The following is a 15,008-nucleotide window of genomic DNA, read 5'->3' as shown; positions in this document are numbered from 1 at the left end:
AAGGAAAGAGAGTTTTTTTCTTTCCACCCTCCTTTCTTCCGTTTCCTGTTGGTGGGCCTCCTGTGCTCTTGGCCTCCTCCCATGTGCTCACTCTTGCACTTGACTGCTTCTACTAAGTTGGTTTAACTCACCAAAATGGCTGGGAACTATTTTTTCAGGTTGGGTTTACTTTCTACTGTTTTAGTAAACAGAACTGAGTTTACTTGGCTCAGAAGAGCCTAATGCAAAGAGGAACCCTGGACAAGGTAAGCACAAAGGACCTTATCTTAGAATGGGAGGGAAAATAAGAATATTCTCTTCCGGTGGCACTGAGCTATTAAGTTATCTTGCTCTGTGTTGTGCAAGAATACCCCTGGTGGTTTTGTTACCACTGGTAGGCAAGAGTGTGAAAATGACTCTTGTGCTTTTCATATCAGTACAAGCCCATAAAGAAAGATTGCAACTCTGCCTGCCCCTTGGTACTTGTGGCTTTCTGCAGTCCGTACTTCTGATTCTTATTTCACTGTTATACTCTGTTCATTCTAAGATGGTTCTTTCTGTTTTCCGTGTCACAGGGTTGCTAGAGTACCTGTGGATGAGACCAAATACTTTCCTATGGAAAGTGTGTTAATACAACTATTTCCCTGAAGGACTTGAAAATACACTTGGAAATACATCAATACATTGGAAATACATCCAATATACTTGGAAATACAACTATTTCCCTGAAGTTGTAGCAGAGCTTAAGATGTCTTAGAAAATTGCATGATATTTGCATTGAAATTCTGGGAACTCTGGTGTGGTTTTCCAGTTGTGCCTGGTTCTGTGCAGACACAGCCCATAAAAACAGTCCTGACCAACAACTGACAATTGTTTACTGTTTACTCTTACAACACCTGTAAAGAAAGGCATTGCAAGAAGTTGTACTCTGAAATCAGTGGCTGTACCCTCTTGTCTCCTAACTCTCAGGTGTCCTAATGGCTTCTTCAGTCATTTGTTTGGCTGGCTGACTGTGGCATCTGGAAGAGGTACAAGTGGGCAAACCAGGTCATAAGCTGTATTATGGCTGTACTTCTTCCAGACAGCATCCCCAAACTTATTTTATCTTAGGTTTGGAGGTTGTTGAGAGTACCCATGTGCTCAGAGAAAGAATATGGGATTTCCTTGTCAGGAGACAGACTTGCATTTATCAAAATTAGTATTGTGGCTTCAGCAACATCTGACCTTGCAGACCAAGCTCAATTTGTGTCCAGCGGCTGCGACGTGTCCATGCGATAGGCATAGTATGTGCTGGTTCTTCCACTGTTATGCTTGAATTGGTCTTAATTTACTTCTAAGAGGTATCTGGTAAAATGATGCTTTTGATAAAGCAAATACATCTGTGAGACTTCTGCACTTAAACTACATTTGGGCTTCAGTGGCTTGCAGAGCAAAGTCTGTTTACCTGGTATCACATAAATCACGGTCCAGACAGTAGAATAGAGCAAGAACGGGTTTGAGATTCAGGAGAAGTTGCCAGAAAAACCGTGCTTTTTTTTTTTTTATTGACATAGGTTCCTGTTAGTAAGCAGTTAGCCTTTCTGCTCTCAAACCTGGCAATTTCTAAAAGCATATGTTGTATTTTTATCAATTCCACGAGTAATGGAAAGTTAAAGGAAAACATTTCTTGTTCTGATTCCCACATTTCAAAGTGGAACCGAATAAGGGAATTTAATTACTAAAATTTCATTTGTTAATGGATATGGGAATGGCAAATTGATGCAAGCAAATGATTTTAGGTAATCATTTTATCAAAACAAAGATAGTACAAAAATATACTGTATCTCTAATATTAATACTCCTGCCCCATGTACCAGTGTGTATGATACAGCAAAAAAACCCCATGCTGTCTTCACTGCATGGTTCAGTTCTCATTCACCCCTTTCATCAGCAGACTTGTTGGTCGCTGTCTTTTCATAGTACTGGAGGTACCCGATTTATTCGGAGCACATAATTCACACAGGTAAATAGGATTTTGAAGTCTTAAATTATTATAAAGCTATGCTTGTTATGCTAAAGGATCTTATTTTTCTGCTCCTTCAGTCCTGTCATACGCCTTACTACTACTGCAGAACAGAGTTGCAGCTTCTTACCACGTCTCCACTGCTGATCTCAGTGCTTGCTGCCTGGTAGTTCCCCATCGTTGCTCTGCGTGCTGTGGGGTCACATACTTCTTACCCCCGGACCACTAATGTGCAGTTACTGCAGTGTGTGGATTCTTAATCCTCCCTCCGAGAAGTTTGTGTGGTAATGCCCCTGCTCATCAGTTGATGCACGGCAATTACAATGCAACGGGAGAGAAGTTGTCAGCGGGCAGGTTCTTGGGTTTAAGCGGTTGCCACTGATCAGTTGACAGCTGCTTAAGTCCTCAGACCTAATGCCTCTGCATCACTTGTCTGCATATATCCATTTCAAAAAAAAAAAAAAAAAGGAATCTTTGTGTTTTCCATCCACCAAACCCACCTTTTCCTAAAAACTCATCTGAAGAGGTGTTTCAGTCAGGCCGTGCGGGGCCGGGAATAGCAGGATCGATAGCTATCTATAGCAGCTGCTGCTTTTTCAGCTGGTCAGGCGTTCGATACGTGGCGTCCAGCTGAAGCTCTGGGTGCGCCTGTGGACCTTGCAGCGGCCGGCAGCGTGCCAGTGGTGCGTGCTGGTGAGGAGAGAGGTCAGCGGGATGAGCCTGCCGCATGAGTGAGTCACACGCTGCACCGACCCGCTTGGAGCATCCCTGGCAGGTGACCCCTGGTTGTGGCAAGCGCTGAAACCCTGTCAGTTTCACACAGGAGGGCAGCTGAAACCCCATTTCCCCATTCATAAAGCTTGTGCCATTAGCAGGAGATCTTAACAGTACAAGGGAACAAATTGCACCTGGAGCTGCTGGTTGCTTACTGCTCTGTCCCTCTTGCTGTTGTTACATCTCGCTGTTTTCATTTGGTCGGTTCAGATGCAGTACTCTGTAGCAGCTTAGTGAAATTTCAAATACATGTATTCCCAAAGTCGCTTTTTGTTTCTTGTATCCCTTTTTAACTCTGTTGCTGTGAGATGTAGCAAACTGTTTTTTTTTTTTTTTTTTTGTGCACTGAAGCAGCATAGCACTGGACTGTGCTTTCAGCATTTTTCTTGTTCCGTATCAGCCTGCCTCACTAGGTCTCTTTTATCTCTTAGGGATAGATTGGCCTTTATTCTGGACTTGAATGAAGATTAGCGTAATAAAATCTGTTCCCTACTTAGTACATGTAAGGCATTGCAACAATATAGGGTTTGGCAAATCAGGTGAAACCAAGCTGAAGCTAGTTCTGAAGAACCTTTCCAAAGACCATGTTCCTGTAGCAGTTCCTCAGAGCTGGCTCTGTCAACACAGAGAAACATACAGAGTTTTCTGAGGTGAGTGAAAGAAACCTGGGCTGGACTTCAGTAAAATTAATGTTTTCTTTCAAACAGTTGCCTGTTTTCTTCTAACAAATAAGGCTGTGTGTAGGCTGTCATATTTGCCTCAAACCACACTCTTGATCTTGTTCTGATGCACTAGTTCTTGTACTACACATTCAAAGATTTCTGAAGTCTGGCCAAACTTTCAGGAAGTTGAAAAGTTAAGCATGTAACGTGATGGCTCCTTGAACTAGGTTCAGCTCTTACAAACATGAGTTGATTGGCATAAATACCAACAAAGATAATTGCCAGATGCTGAATGTTGTTTATATTGAAATCCAGGAGTAGGTTATGTACTACAGTTTGATAACCACGCATTCATTTTTTTGGGGAGGGGGTAAAGAGGCAAGAAATTAATCACAAACATCAGAGATGTGAGGCAGTGAATTTGTTATCTGCGCCTTGGTGGAGGTGTGGTTGGCAACCTGAAGCTGAAGCTAGTTTTTTGGCAATATGGTTTGAAATGAGAAGCAAACAGCTTAGTGATTGCCAGTTATGTTATGTGAGGGTATGTAGTGGAGGTTAAGGATGAGACAGCCTCTGATCAGCTTTCTAGAGGTGTTCTCAAGATTCCAAGAAGCTGATTGTGGCAGGAAGGGAACAAAAAAAAAAAAGTATATTGTTAGTAGTGGTAGTATCCTTTCTTTGAATCTATGTTTGGCTTTCCATCTAAGAGTTAAATGAAAGTGTTTACAACCATATGATGCCAAAACAACATTGACTTGCTTCTTGCCCGACTTGGCAGTCACTTGCATTACTAGCTCAAAAACAACAGCGGTTGCCCCAAGGTGAAAATTACTGCTGGAATGTGGTGGTGATAAAAGTCAACTGTTAAAAAAATAAAAAAATAAAAAAATAAGCTTGTGTGTGTACACACCCCTCCAACAGGGAGAGCTCGAGGGGGCGTATGACTTCTTTCTTAATGGAGGCATAAGATAACATCGCTTTAAAGTAGACAACTAATTTCTGTTCTAGAGGAGATAACTTGAAAGACTTCTTTGCTCTACCTGGGGGCATCCTATTTTTGGCATTACCATGTCATAAGAAAAGCCACTGATTGTCATCATAGGCTTTTGGGGTCTCTGTAGTGCGTATCGTGGTTTTTTAGGGCTGCTTTAAATAATTCTGAGTTTAATGTCGGTACAGAGAGCTATTCACAGTATGATTTTAATAGTAATTTCAGTCTGCTTTTTTAATAAATCTTTTTTCTCTACGTACTTCAGCTGTTAGGTGAAGTTGCAGTAACGTGGGCCAGGCAGTTCTGAGGGTGCTGGTGTTGGTGAGGCATCGAGAACTGCTCTCCTGTCCTCATCTGCTCGTAGCAGGCTGAAGTGCTCTGGTTACTGTACCAATGTCTGGGCTGCTTTGACTTATGAAGATATGTGCTGGAAATTAAATGCGTATTTTGAATTTATATAGATCTAACGTGGGGAAGGACATGCCATTGTTCCTCCATCTCAGTTTTAAAAATGTTATATTTTTTTCTGTATTCCTGCAGCGCGTATTCTCCTTGTGTATACTGAACATGCCGTACACGTAAGCTTAGACTTCCTTGGCTAGTGCACATAGCATAAATTTCCTTTTATCCTTGGTGCTCAACACCAAGGCTTTAAAAATCTTTTTTTTTTTTTTTTTTTCTAAGAGAAATCATATTTTGCTTTCAGTTTGTGAACAAGCAACACCGCTTTCCTTTTTGGTTTTGCTGGTTATCTGGGTTGGTACATTAATGTTTCCTGTTAGGCTGCACTTAAAAGAAAAAAGGAAAAAAGTATGTAAAGCTAGAATGAGCCTCTTAATCCTCGGAGTGAGGGTCTTCAGTGAGTGACAGAGTACGTGTGTACATTTTTCCTAGAAGAATCCATGTACTAGGAAAATGGAGTTGCTTTTCATAAGCTGGAAGGACAAGCAGTGAAGTCCTGTGGATGGTTTTCAGGTAAATCAGCGAGATTGGCTGTAAAGCCAGGTGCAAGGGACTTCCCTGAGCAAGCTCATCAGAGGAAAGTTCTACGTCAGGATTTTCCTGTAAGCCTTCAAATATGGCTTTATATCATTTTCAGAGTCGTCTCAGAAAATGTGATTCTGTGCTTCCTCAGTGGCTGGCTTCACCTGGCTTCAGAGGAGCTCTTAAGTTAGCAGACAGAATCACAGAATCATCTAGGTTGGAAGAGACCTCCAAGATCATGGAGTCAACTTCTGACCTAACACTAACCAGTCCTCCACTAACCCATATCCCTAAGCTCTACATCTAAACGTCTTTTAAAGACCTCCAGGGATGGTGATTCAACCACCTCCCTGGGCAGCCCATTCCAATGCCTCACAACCCTTTTGGTAAAGAAATTCTGCCTAATATCCAACCTAAAAGATGCTCACTGATGGCTGCAGTTGACACCAAATACGTTATATTATTGTTTCCGTTTAATTTTGTTATGTCCTTGGTGAATATTACTATTATTGTTGAAATATATTTATGGAAAGCTAAATAATGACTTCTTGGGAAACACTGTGTTTTTACCTGCATATTTAGCAAACAAGCAACCAAAAGCCAGAAATGAACACCCCAACAAACTGACATTTATTTCAAATTCAGTATTTCTTTAGCTGAGTTTTGGTAGTGGTTGATAAAGCACAGTAAACCTGGAGTCTTAGCTAATGAACTTTCTTGCATTATCTTAATTTAACAAGAAAATAATTGCTGTGTCTAAGAGGAAATCTCTTCAATCCTGACACTAAAGGTCACGATGCAGAGACTGGTGAAGCAGTTGTCAATTAGACTTTCTGAAGGCAGATATAAGTCATTGCTGTTTTGTTAAATTAACTTTGTTAGATTATCTTCTAATAACTCTCTCCCAAATAATCGGTCCTTCTTTGTCGAGTGAATCAGCTCAACATACAAGGAATATCAGTTTAATTCCTTGGGATCTGCTGGCCAGTACAGCAATGCAATTCCAGGGGAAAAAAATGTTGGATATTATTATGAGAGCTCCTTCTCCGTGCTTTGTATGTCTGGAAGCTGTTGTGCGTGGATGGAACATGAGGAGCTGAGGAGCTCTTGCCCTAGAGGAAGGCTCACAGTGAGCAGGCTGTTTTGCTTAGAGATTGTTCGTATGTTCATTTAAGTCTACTGGTTTGGTTCTAGAACATGCCTTTTGAGGTGTCCTGAAAGTTGGTTTTAGCCTCCAGAGTAAGGAAAAATCATGAAGCTGTAGTCAGGTACGTATACAATATTATTCCAAACTCTGTCTAGTTCTTTACCCCAAATATTTTAACTACTAGTTAAGGCATTTAAAAACTGTAGCTAGAATGTATGAGAAAACAAGCCATTTTGCATAGGCAGGGGGAATGCTGAAATAATTTACCTTAAAATTGCCATAGGTGTCCTAATAGAAATACAGTTCAGTCAGTGTGTTTGAAATGTAGTCCTCTCTGATACTGTTGATTTATCCTCAGTGTATTTTGTAGTGTTACTATCTTGATCATGATGCGGCACTGGTACTGCTGTGTGTGTGCTGCTTGCAGCAAGTACTGCCTTCCAGTCCCTAAAAAGTGGTTTTTGGCTGGCGGCAGTCACTTGTTTGATTTACTGAAAACTCAGGTTTGTTTCCAGTAGAATGTCAGCTAGCAGATAACGACCTTTCCCTTCAAAATTAGTATCTCCAGGCATATAACACGAGTGCAAACAGGGTGTTACCTAAGCATGTTTATCAAATGGCTCCCAGATGTACAATGCATGTAGCTGCCTTTGCTATCGTATGCCCCCTCTGTGCACGTGTGACTGATCCTGTTTGGGTTGGCCAGGAGAGAGGTACATTCATAGCAGCGTCTGGCTTGGTGCGTAGCACCGACCAGCTTATCGATGTGGAATACCTGGATGCAGATTCGTGGGTGTGGTGCTTACGCTGAGAAGGATTTTTAGGCTACTTAATCTTCTTCAGCAGGTTGGAGGCACTCCCTTCTTCCCCCCGCCCCTCCCCCCTTTTTTTTTTGTTTTGTTTTTGAATCTCTCTGGGCAGTGTACTGCTCTGAAAGTAATACTTCAGAAGAATTGTTTTTTTGTTTTTTGGAGCGAGGCTTCTGGAAGGGAGGTAAATAAGGGGTTTTGGGACCGTGACTGCTGTCATTCCAACTGTACTGGTGTGATAATTTGTCTATTGGTGTGCACCTTTCCATCAGATTCCTGTATACTTAGCTGTTCTCCATGCTGAATAGCTTGGATATTTCAGGATTACCAGCTGGTGGCCAGGGATCAGAAGCTTTTTCAAGCAGGTGATTTAAGCATACTGCACTAGTGACATTGGAATAATGCCTTTTTAAAAAGCTTACGCAATTAGTTATCTTACAACAACAGGTTTTGCTTAAATATTATAGATTGGATAGTGATCTTAAGCCTAATCTGATGTTCACTATTCCATTTCTACTTAATGACATAAAATACTCTAAAATAATAGCATAATTTAATAGTCATATTATCACAAAAGGGAAAAAAAAAGGCTGCTGGTTCTCAATAGGATTTTAAGTTGTTCATCCAACAGCATCAAACTTAAAAGACCTCAGACTAAATCCATACACTGAAATGAGTAGGTTGATGCTTGTTCATGACTTTTGCTCTGCATCTCCAAATAAATAGAAACTTCTCTTTTCTGATCCAATTGGCACCCTTTTGAGCTGGATGTACACAGAAGTTTAAAAACCATTCTTTTTAAGGAATACTAATAAGGAGCTGTCATAGCTGAGGATGGTTTTGTTCATTTTGCTTTTGTTTTTTACATTAAAGCTATGATTAAAGAGCTATTTCTCTGATCCTCATCTTCACGGCTGTGTGAGCTGGTCAAACGTGTTGTTGGGGGAAAAAAGAGGTGTTCAGTTCACGTTTCTTTCTGAGCAAGCTCGTGTTTCCCCCCCATTCTCAGCACAAAAGTTCAGTGTCACCTGGTGGCAGTTCCTGCTGGAACTGCTCACAGAAGTGCTGGCAGCAACTGGAAAACTGCAAACCAGTCCTGAAGCCAGCCTTGGGGAGCAGCGGTGCTACCAGGTATGGACTACAAGGAAAAGTCAAAGATTAAGAAAGGGCAAAACTGTAATGCAAAGTCCATGCTCATAGCGGTTGAAAAGTTGAGGAAATCCTATTTGAGATGCAATTTAACATTGTAATTTGGTAAAGCTTTGGGCTGCTTGCTGAAAGGGCTGATCCTTTCAGCACCGATGAATCTGTAATGGGAGAAGAGAAGAGAAGAGCCGTTCCAAACAGTGTGAGTTAAAAGATGTGAGGGGGAAAAATAGGGTAAGGAAAGGAGTAAGGGAAAAGTAATGTAAGGACAAACGAACTGAATGCTTTTATCTTTTCATTAGCCTTCCTCAAAATACAGTGCTAAGAAGACTGCTGACTTCTGAAAATCAAATTTTGGAAACCTCAGAGTATGCCAAAAATACGCAGTGCTGGGCATTGATGGAGATAAATAAATAAATAAAGATTTCAGCTTTATTAGGATGTCAGGGAGAAGATCGCTTATATTCTTACCTGAGTAGCCTAGTAGTAACCTAGACAGATATTTCAGTCTCTGTTAGATGTTCCCTCAGTATGTCACACTATTTCTTCTTGATTCTCTATTTTCTGTCTTTTTTTTTTTTTTTTTTTTATATCCACATCATATTCTTTACTCTGGCAAAGCCAACTGTGCCTTGGCTGCCTGACCTTCTCCACAGCCTGTGTCCCAGCTTCCAGAGGGGCTCCCAGTGCCACCTCTCTGCAGAATGGGAGGGAAGCATCCCCGTTAAGTTCGATGCTCAGAGTGCTGCTGGTGCCTTACTGTGCCTCCCATGTATAAGAAGTCATTTTTTCCTCTCCTCAGCCCTTTCCTATCGGTAGCTAAAGCCAGGGTTGCCGTGCCCCAGTGGGTGAGTACGCTGGCTGTGGTGCTTCTGCCTGGCTCAGCTGAAGGAACCATGCTGTTGTGCAAGGAGGAAGGGTAAAGGAGCTGCTGCCACATGCACGTGGTGTGGTCCACACAGAGCAGGAACACCTTCTGGTCTTTCTCTGTCTGTGTTGGCCCAAGGTAGGTGTTCCAGATATCACGTGGCTGGGAGAAAATTCTCCCAGTTTGGGAACTCAGGTTACTGAGTTATGGTACACAGACACTGTACGCAGTTAATCAGAAAGTATTGCCAACCTCAAGAAGTAACTTTTGTGTCTTTATTTCCCTTTGGCAAGAGCTTTATACAATGTACTGAAATTTATTTGGGCCTAAACCGTATAATTTATTTTCACTATTAGTTAAACCCAGTTAGGAGTACTTCATTAATGTTTAAATACTTTAATCAGAGGAGTGTTAGCTTGAATGATCTAACGGATCCCTTTTGGATTAGCATGGTGAGGGAGGAGGAGAGAAATAGGGATGGAAAGGACTGATGCCAGAAGTGACTTCATCAGTTTCTACCTTGAATTAATCCCAGAGGCAATAGTTGTGAAGATGTTGGTGTTACCAGCAGTTTCTGGGTTGGGAGTGAGGGGTAGGGGAACTTCCACCAAGGAAAATCCTAAACACACCAAACCCAAAACTCAGCAACCCCCCTGCCACTCAAACTCTGAGTTCAAGTGTTTGTAATTAGAAGTGTTTATCACGGCTGCGTGCAATGTGAGCACGGGTGTACTTTACTAGTACTTCTCATGGAGTGTAGTGTGAATTATTCTCTTAATATACAATTCCTAACTGTGTAACTGTACACTTGCTCTTCTGTGTTAGGTTAGGGCTTACCTGTAAATCAATGTTTTGAAGACTCAATTAATTGAATGCTGCTTTTGTAGTGTTCTCCTAATACACAGTTTGAAATGAAAAAAAACCTTGAAAGAAGTGAAACAGTTTTATGGAATGATGCCCAAAGCAGGGTGTGGACTGACCAGACAGTCCTACCTAGCAATTGTTCTACCAGGCAGCTGATAACAACAGCACTTCTGGGATCAAATCTTTTCATGCTGCGGGCATTATCATAATATTACTGAATTCTGGGACTGAAATTTGAGTATAAGCTGAAAACAAGCATTAGGAAACCTTGAGCATGGCCTAAGAGTGTAGTCAAGTGGTGATTCATCACAGTGCTGAGGTTTTTTGCTTTAGTTTCTACCAAAATCCCTTAAAGCACAGCTGCTAATAACAAAGATGGTAAAGTTTATATAACGTGGGTAACCAGCTTGCTTCTTGATGAAGTATGAGCTGTGCTGTACACGTAGTTCAGGGTTTAAAGGGTAAAATACCATTTTAATTCTGTCAGCCACTATGTCAGGGTATTTTTAAACAAGCACAGAAACAACACACCTCTGTGTATCTTGACGTCATTCGGCAGTGCAAGGGAAAAGTCTGGACACCACCAAAACCCAGCAGCTATGTTCTGATGATTTACACACTCTGTGTCTCCCTCCTGAACACCCTACTCGAGCAGGCTGGCCAATGTTTCATTATTTTCTTAAAAGAATAACCTTGGATGACTTGCTTTGTTTATACAACTAATATGTTTCATATGTTGTGAATGCAAAATTTGGCTTTCTGTGGTTAAGTCAGATCACTTTCAGGGAAAGCCATCCGTGTCCAGAAATCTTCAGCACTTCAAGGTACTGCTTACCAAATGGGAAAACTCTGTAACATGTTACAAATTCATCTCAACTTTGTGTGAGTTTGTAAGGCATCCTTCTGTTCCCAAAGGAGATGGGACTGGTGTAAGTCCTCAAATAATGCTGAAATAGTAAGAAGTTTCATTGCTGACCTCACTGAGATAACATTTACTCACAGCATGTGTTTATATACTTGCAGAGAGGTTTGACGGTTAAGAATATTTGTTTTTTGTAGCGTCGGATGAATGGCTTTTTGTATTATTTTCATGCTTTTTGAATGTTGCAGAAGTAGTGAATAGCTTTTGAGTCCGTTGTTTAGAAAAGATCTTCTGTGATAAACTACTGTGAAATATTTCAGGCTTATAATTCCATGGCTTAATATTTCATATTTCTTTCTTCTTTTCATATAATGCCTTTCTTCAGTTTGTCTTGTACTGAAAAAAGGCTTGGAATATTACGTCTTTCCATTGTCTTTTCTTGAACAAAGCATTTTATGTGTAAAATGCCTGTAAATATTCCTGTGGTTACGGCAAACAGGACTGTTTTGTGTGTAACCTTGTCTTGCACAAATGATTTGGTCACAAGAGAGTGTAAGCTTATTTTCAAAAGCACAGCAAATGGGAACAGGGGATATTCGGTAACTATTTTGTAATCTTTGTTGGTTTCATAAGCCTATCCTGACCCTCTTTGAGACTTGGACACAGGCTCCTTTTGTGTTTTGGATGTTATTTTGCAGTTTAATAAATCTCTTAATACTCTCATGCTTCATGGTAATGAAAAAAGGTAGGAACGCTGAGTGTTAGTTGGTACAAGTGGTCTCCTGTAACTTGGAAAAACCACAGTTATCTTAGGTACCTTTAGATTCACTGCTTAACAGCAGACTTCAGATACAAATACCGTGTACCAGCTGAGGAGGTATAGAGTGAACTAGTCAGCTTTGAATGTTTTTCTGTGAAAAACAATCAGCAAAAGACAGAACCATGAATTCAGAACAAGAAACATGCATGTTGTCAACCCGCAGCATGCATCCTCCCTAATGGCTTCACATACCCAGTTTAACTGGTTTTGGGTATTGTTTTTCTTTGCTAGGGTTGCAGTTTGACTTTTAATACTTACTTTTTCCTAAATGTAATAGGAAGCAAATAAAACAGTTGAATGCTTTTAGGAATGTTTGCACATTCTAGAATGTTTATGGGTCTGTCCGATAACTTCTAGAAACATCGTACTCCAAAGCATTCGCACCTTTATGAACCACGATACCATCCAAAAATCTCTATGACAATATTCATGTGAAAATTGTCAAGTTTGACAAACCAAGTTGAGCAGATTGCCTGGGTGAGGAAGATTTCATGTAGATCTTTTATCAGCAGCAAAATGAAAGCTGCGGAGTTGGAGGTGGAACGAGTTTATTCCCTGTCTGTACTGTGTCTTCATTTGTCTTCCGTATCAAGAACTATTAATACTTTTTTTTTTTTCCCTCAGGGAGGCAATAATGCAGGGCATACAGTTGTTGTGGATTCTGTGGAGTATGACTTCCATCTTCTGCCAAGTGGGATCATCAATCCAAAAGTCACGGCATTCATTGGTAAGTGGTCCATCTCTGAAACAAAAATGGACAATAATGTAGTGACAAACTTTGGACATACTAAAATAACAAAGTATGCCTGAGGGCATACAGGATTAAGACACTTTTTCCTCATTCCCAGGGGCTTGAGCTTTGCTTGTAATTCTACTACCTTGTTAATGTTGATTTAACTCAATCATGCATTTTAGATTATGGGTGTTTTATTGTCTTAGGTCGTTTTTGTTCTTATCTGCCGTATCAATGCAAATGGCTATCTACCCAGTGTATCTTCATTGTCCCTTCCCCTTCCATCTCATTTTTTTCTAAGTATTTCTTTTATTCTCACAGTTCCTCCTCAGTTTCAGTCTTCAGCCCTCCTAAATGACTACCAGTACTTACAGCAACATAAATCTTTCCTTCCTTTTCCACTGGAATGTAAAAGGAATGCTGAATCCAAGAAGATTTATACACTATATAGATCTCGTCAAAAGGTCTTTTCAAGAGACTGCATTAGGTTTGGGGTTGTGGCAGTACTAAGTGATGTCAGGATCTATGATCTATTTGCCTTCTGAAAGGAGGTTTAGATTGTACTGTCCGTTGCTCCATACCAACATACTTACCCTCCTTTTGCTCTTGGAATCTAGTCCTACTTTTCCTCAAATTACTTGTATAACCAAACTCCTTAATAATGTTGTATAGCCCTTAAAGTTTCCTTCTAAAGATGCAGGTGAATATAGAAAGTCCTACACAGCATTATAACTGTGTATGTTTGTGTGCTCTTTCACAAATCTGGTTAGTTTCTAGGTTACTTAAAGGCTATGTGACCTATCCATTTCCAGCATGTTTTTGTGATAATTTTTGAGTAAGTGCTCATTGACATTTTGCTAAAGAGCACAGCAACTAAAGTGCATCTGTCAGTAAGTAGTTTGATTCATAAACGATACCCGCTGAATTATTAGGACCAGTTTGTAGTGACTGTGTGCTTTCAGTTAGCATTAACACCATTCCTGATGTGAATTTGTCATTGATTGTGCCTCCTTTCAGCTGCTATGGTGTGACTTGGCAGTGGGGTAGTTTTGGATTAACTGGCCCTGTCTAGTACTTTCTATGGAAACTGGGCCAACAGGCATGGAAATAGATCCCAGCTGACAGAGGGGAGGTTGGGTTGTTAACTACTCCTGGTTTGGGAGGCTGTGGCAGATGATACTACTATTACTCTGTTTTGGTGTCTTACTGTATTACATTTCTTTTAAAAGTTATTGCTGAAAAGCAGTGGAAAAAGAAATGTCCATTTGCCATGTTCTGTGTGCTCGACTCAGGGTCAGGTAGAAAACACTAGATCCTGTAGAAGTACAGCGGGCAGGCGAGAGCTTTTTACAAATCTGTATCTGTCTCCCATCTATCTCTTGGCCTGTCTATTCTGAAGTTTGCTGTTCTAGCTGCTTTGAAGTCTGACTTGAATTTAAAAACTCTCTTGGTGGTTCAGTTTTATTTAGTAGAAGAAAAAAATCTGTCAGGTTTAGGATTCCACTGAAAAGGTTTATAATTAAAAGAAAAAGGGGGAAAAGTGTTGAGGGGAAGGACAGAAAGGTTAGAGTATTATAATAGATTATTACAATTGATTAGGATTATATGCTGAAAAGTATAACAAATAAGTCTTAAATAGTTTGTATTTTGGTGTTTAGAATGCTTTTATCTGTGAAATTAGGTGATTTGCATATAATTTCAAGTGGCAAGTCCATTCTTGACAATAGTAGGTATTTTGTTATACTGGCTGCTTCAAATCTACTGCGTTTGGCACGACCTTAAGATGGTTCAATACTGTATGTAGAAGTGCTTCTTAAAGCACTTGCTGATACTGGTTAATTGTATGAGCTAACAGTCTTTCTGAGCAATGTGATGGTGTGGTAAATCTCTGCTTCCTGTAGGACAGTGTGCTTGCTTTTGATGGAGCCTTTTCCATATTAATTCTGCTAGTCTGTTAACAACCTGAACTCTGCACATGGAATACACTGTCTATTTACAGATGGAAAGTGCCTGAGGGAGTGCTAACATTTATAACGATGCTAGAAATGTGCTAAGCTTTTAAAAACAATTGGGTGATTAACGTGAAGTGCAAAGAGGGAAGTTAATTTTAGAAATGAGGAAGAGGAAGTTGCATTCTGAACTGTCCCACAATGCTGTAACTGTTTGTCGTGATCTAAACTGAAAGTTTATTAAGCTTCTTAAAAAGATTCAATGCAGGTAGTTAAAGATGCATACTTTGAGTGTAAGTCAGTCTTTTAAAGATACGTTACAACTTTCATTCTTAGCAATTTACTGAAAGATTAAAAACTTAAATACATTGCATACAGAACATGAAGTGTCTTTGAATTTGTTGAAATACTATTTTTC

The 15,008-nt window shown here is 40.3% G+C and overlaps 1 protein-coding gene across 2 annotated transcripts in view; it reads left to right on the top strand.

The window, feature by feature from the left end:
• Nucleotides 1–15,008, top strand: part of ADSS2 (adenylosuccinate synthase 2) — a 35,352-nt gene that overhangs the window by 1,111 nt on the left and 19,233 nt on the right. For both annotated transcript variants that reach the window (XM_084513538.1, XM_084513539.1), the window contains exon 2: nucleotides 12,533–12,635. In XM_084513538.1, the coding sequence (XP_084369664.1) occupies nucleotides 12,533–12,635 (103 nt within the window). The remainder of the gene's footprint in view (nucleotides 1–12,532; nucleotides 12,636–15,008) is intronic.

Source organism: Aythya ferina, assembly GCF_964211825.1.
Source record: "Aythya ferina genome assembly, chromosome: 3".
Taxonomy (NCBI): Eukaryota; Metazoa; Chordata; class Aves; order Anseriformes; family Anatidae; genus Aythya; species Aythya ferina.
This window is presented reverse-complemented; position numbering and strand designations above follow the sequence as displayed.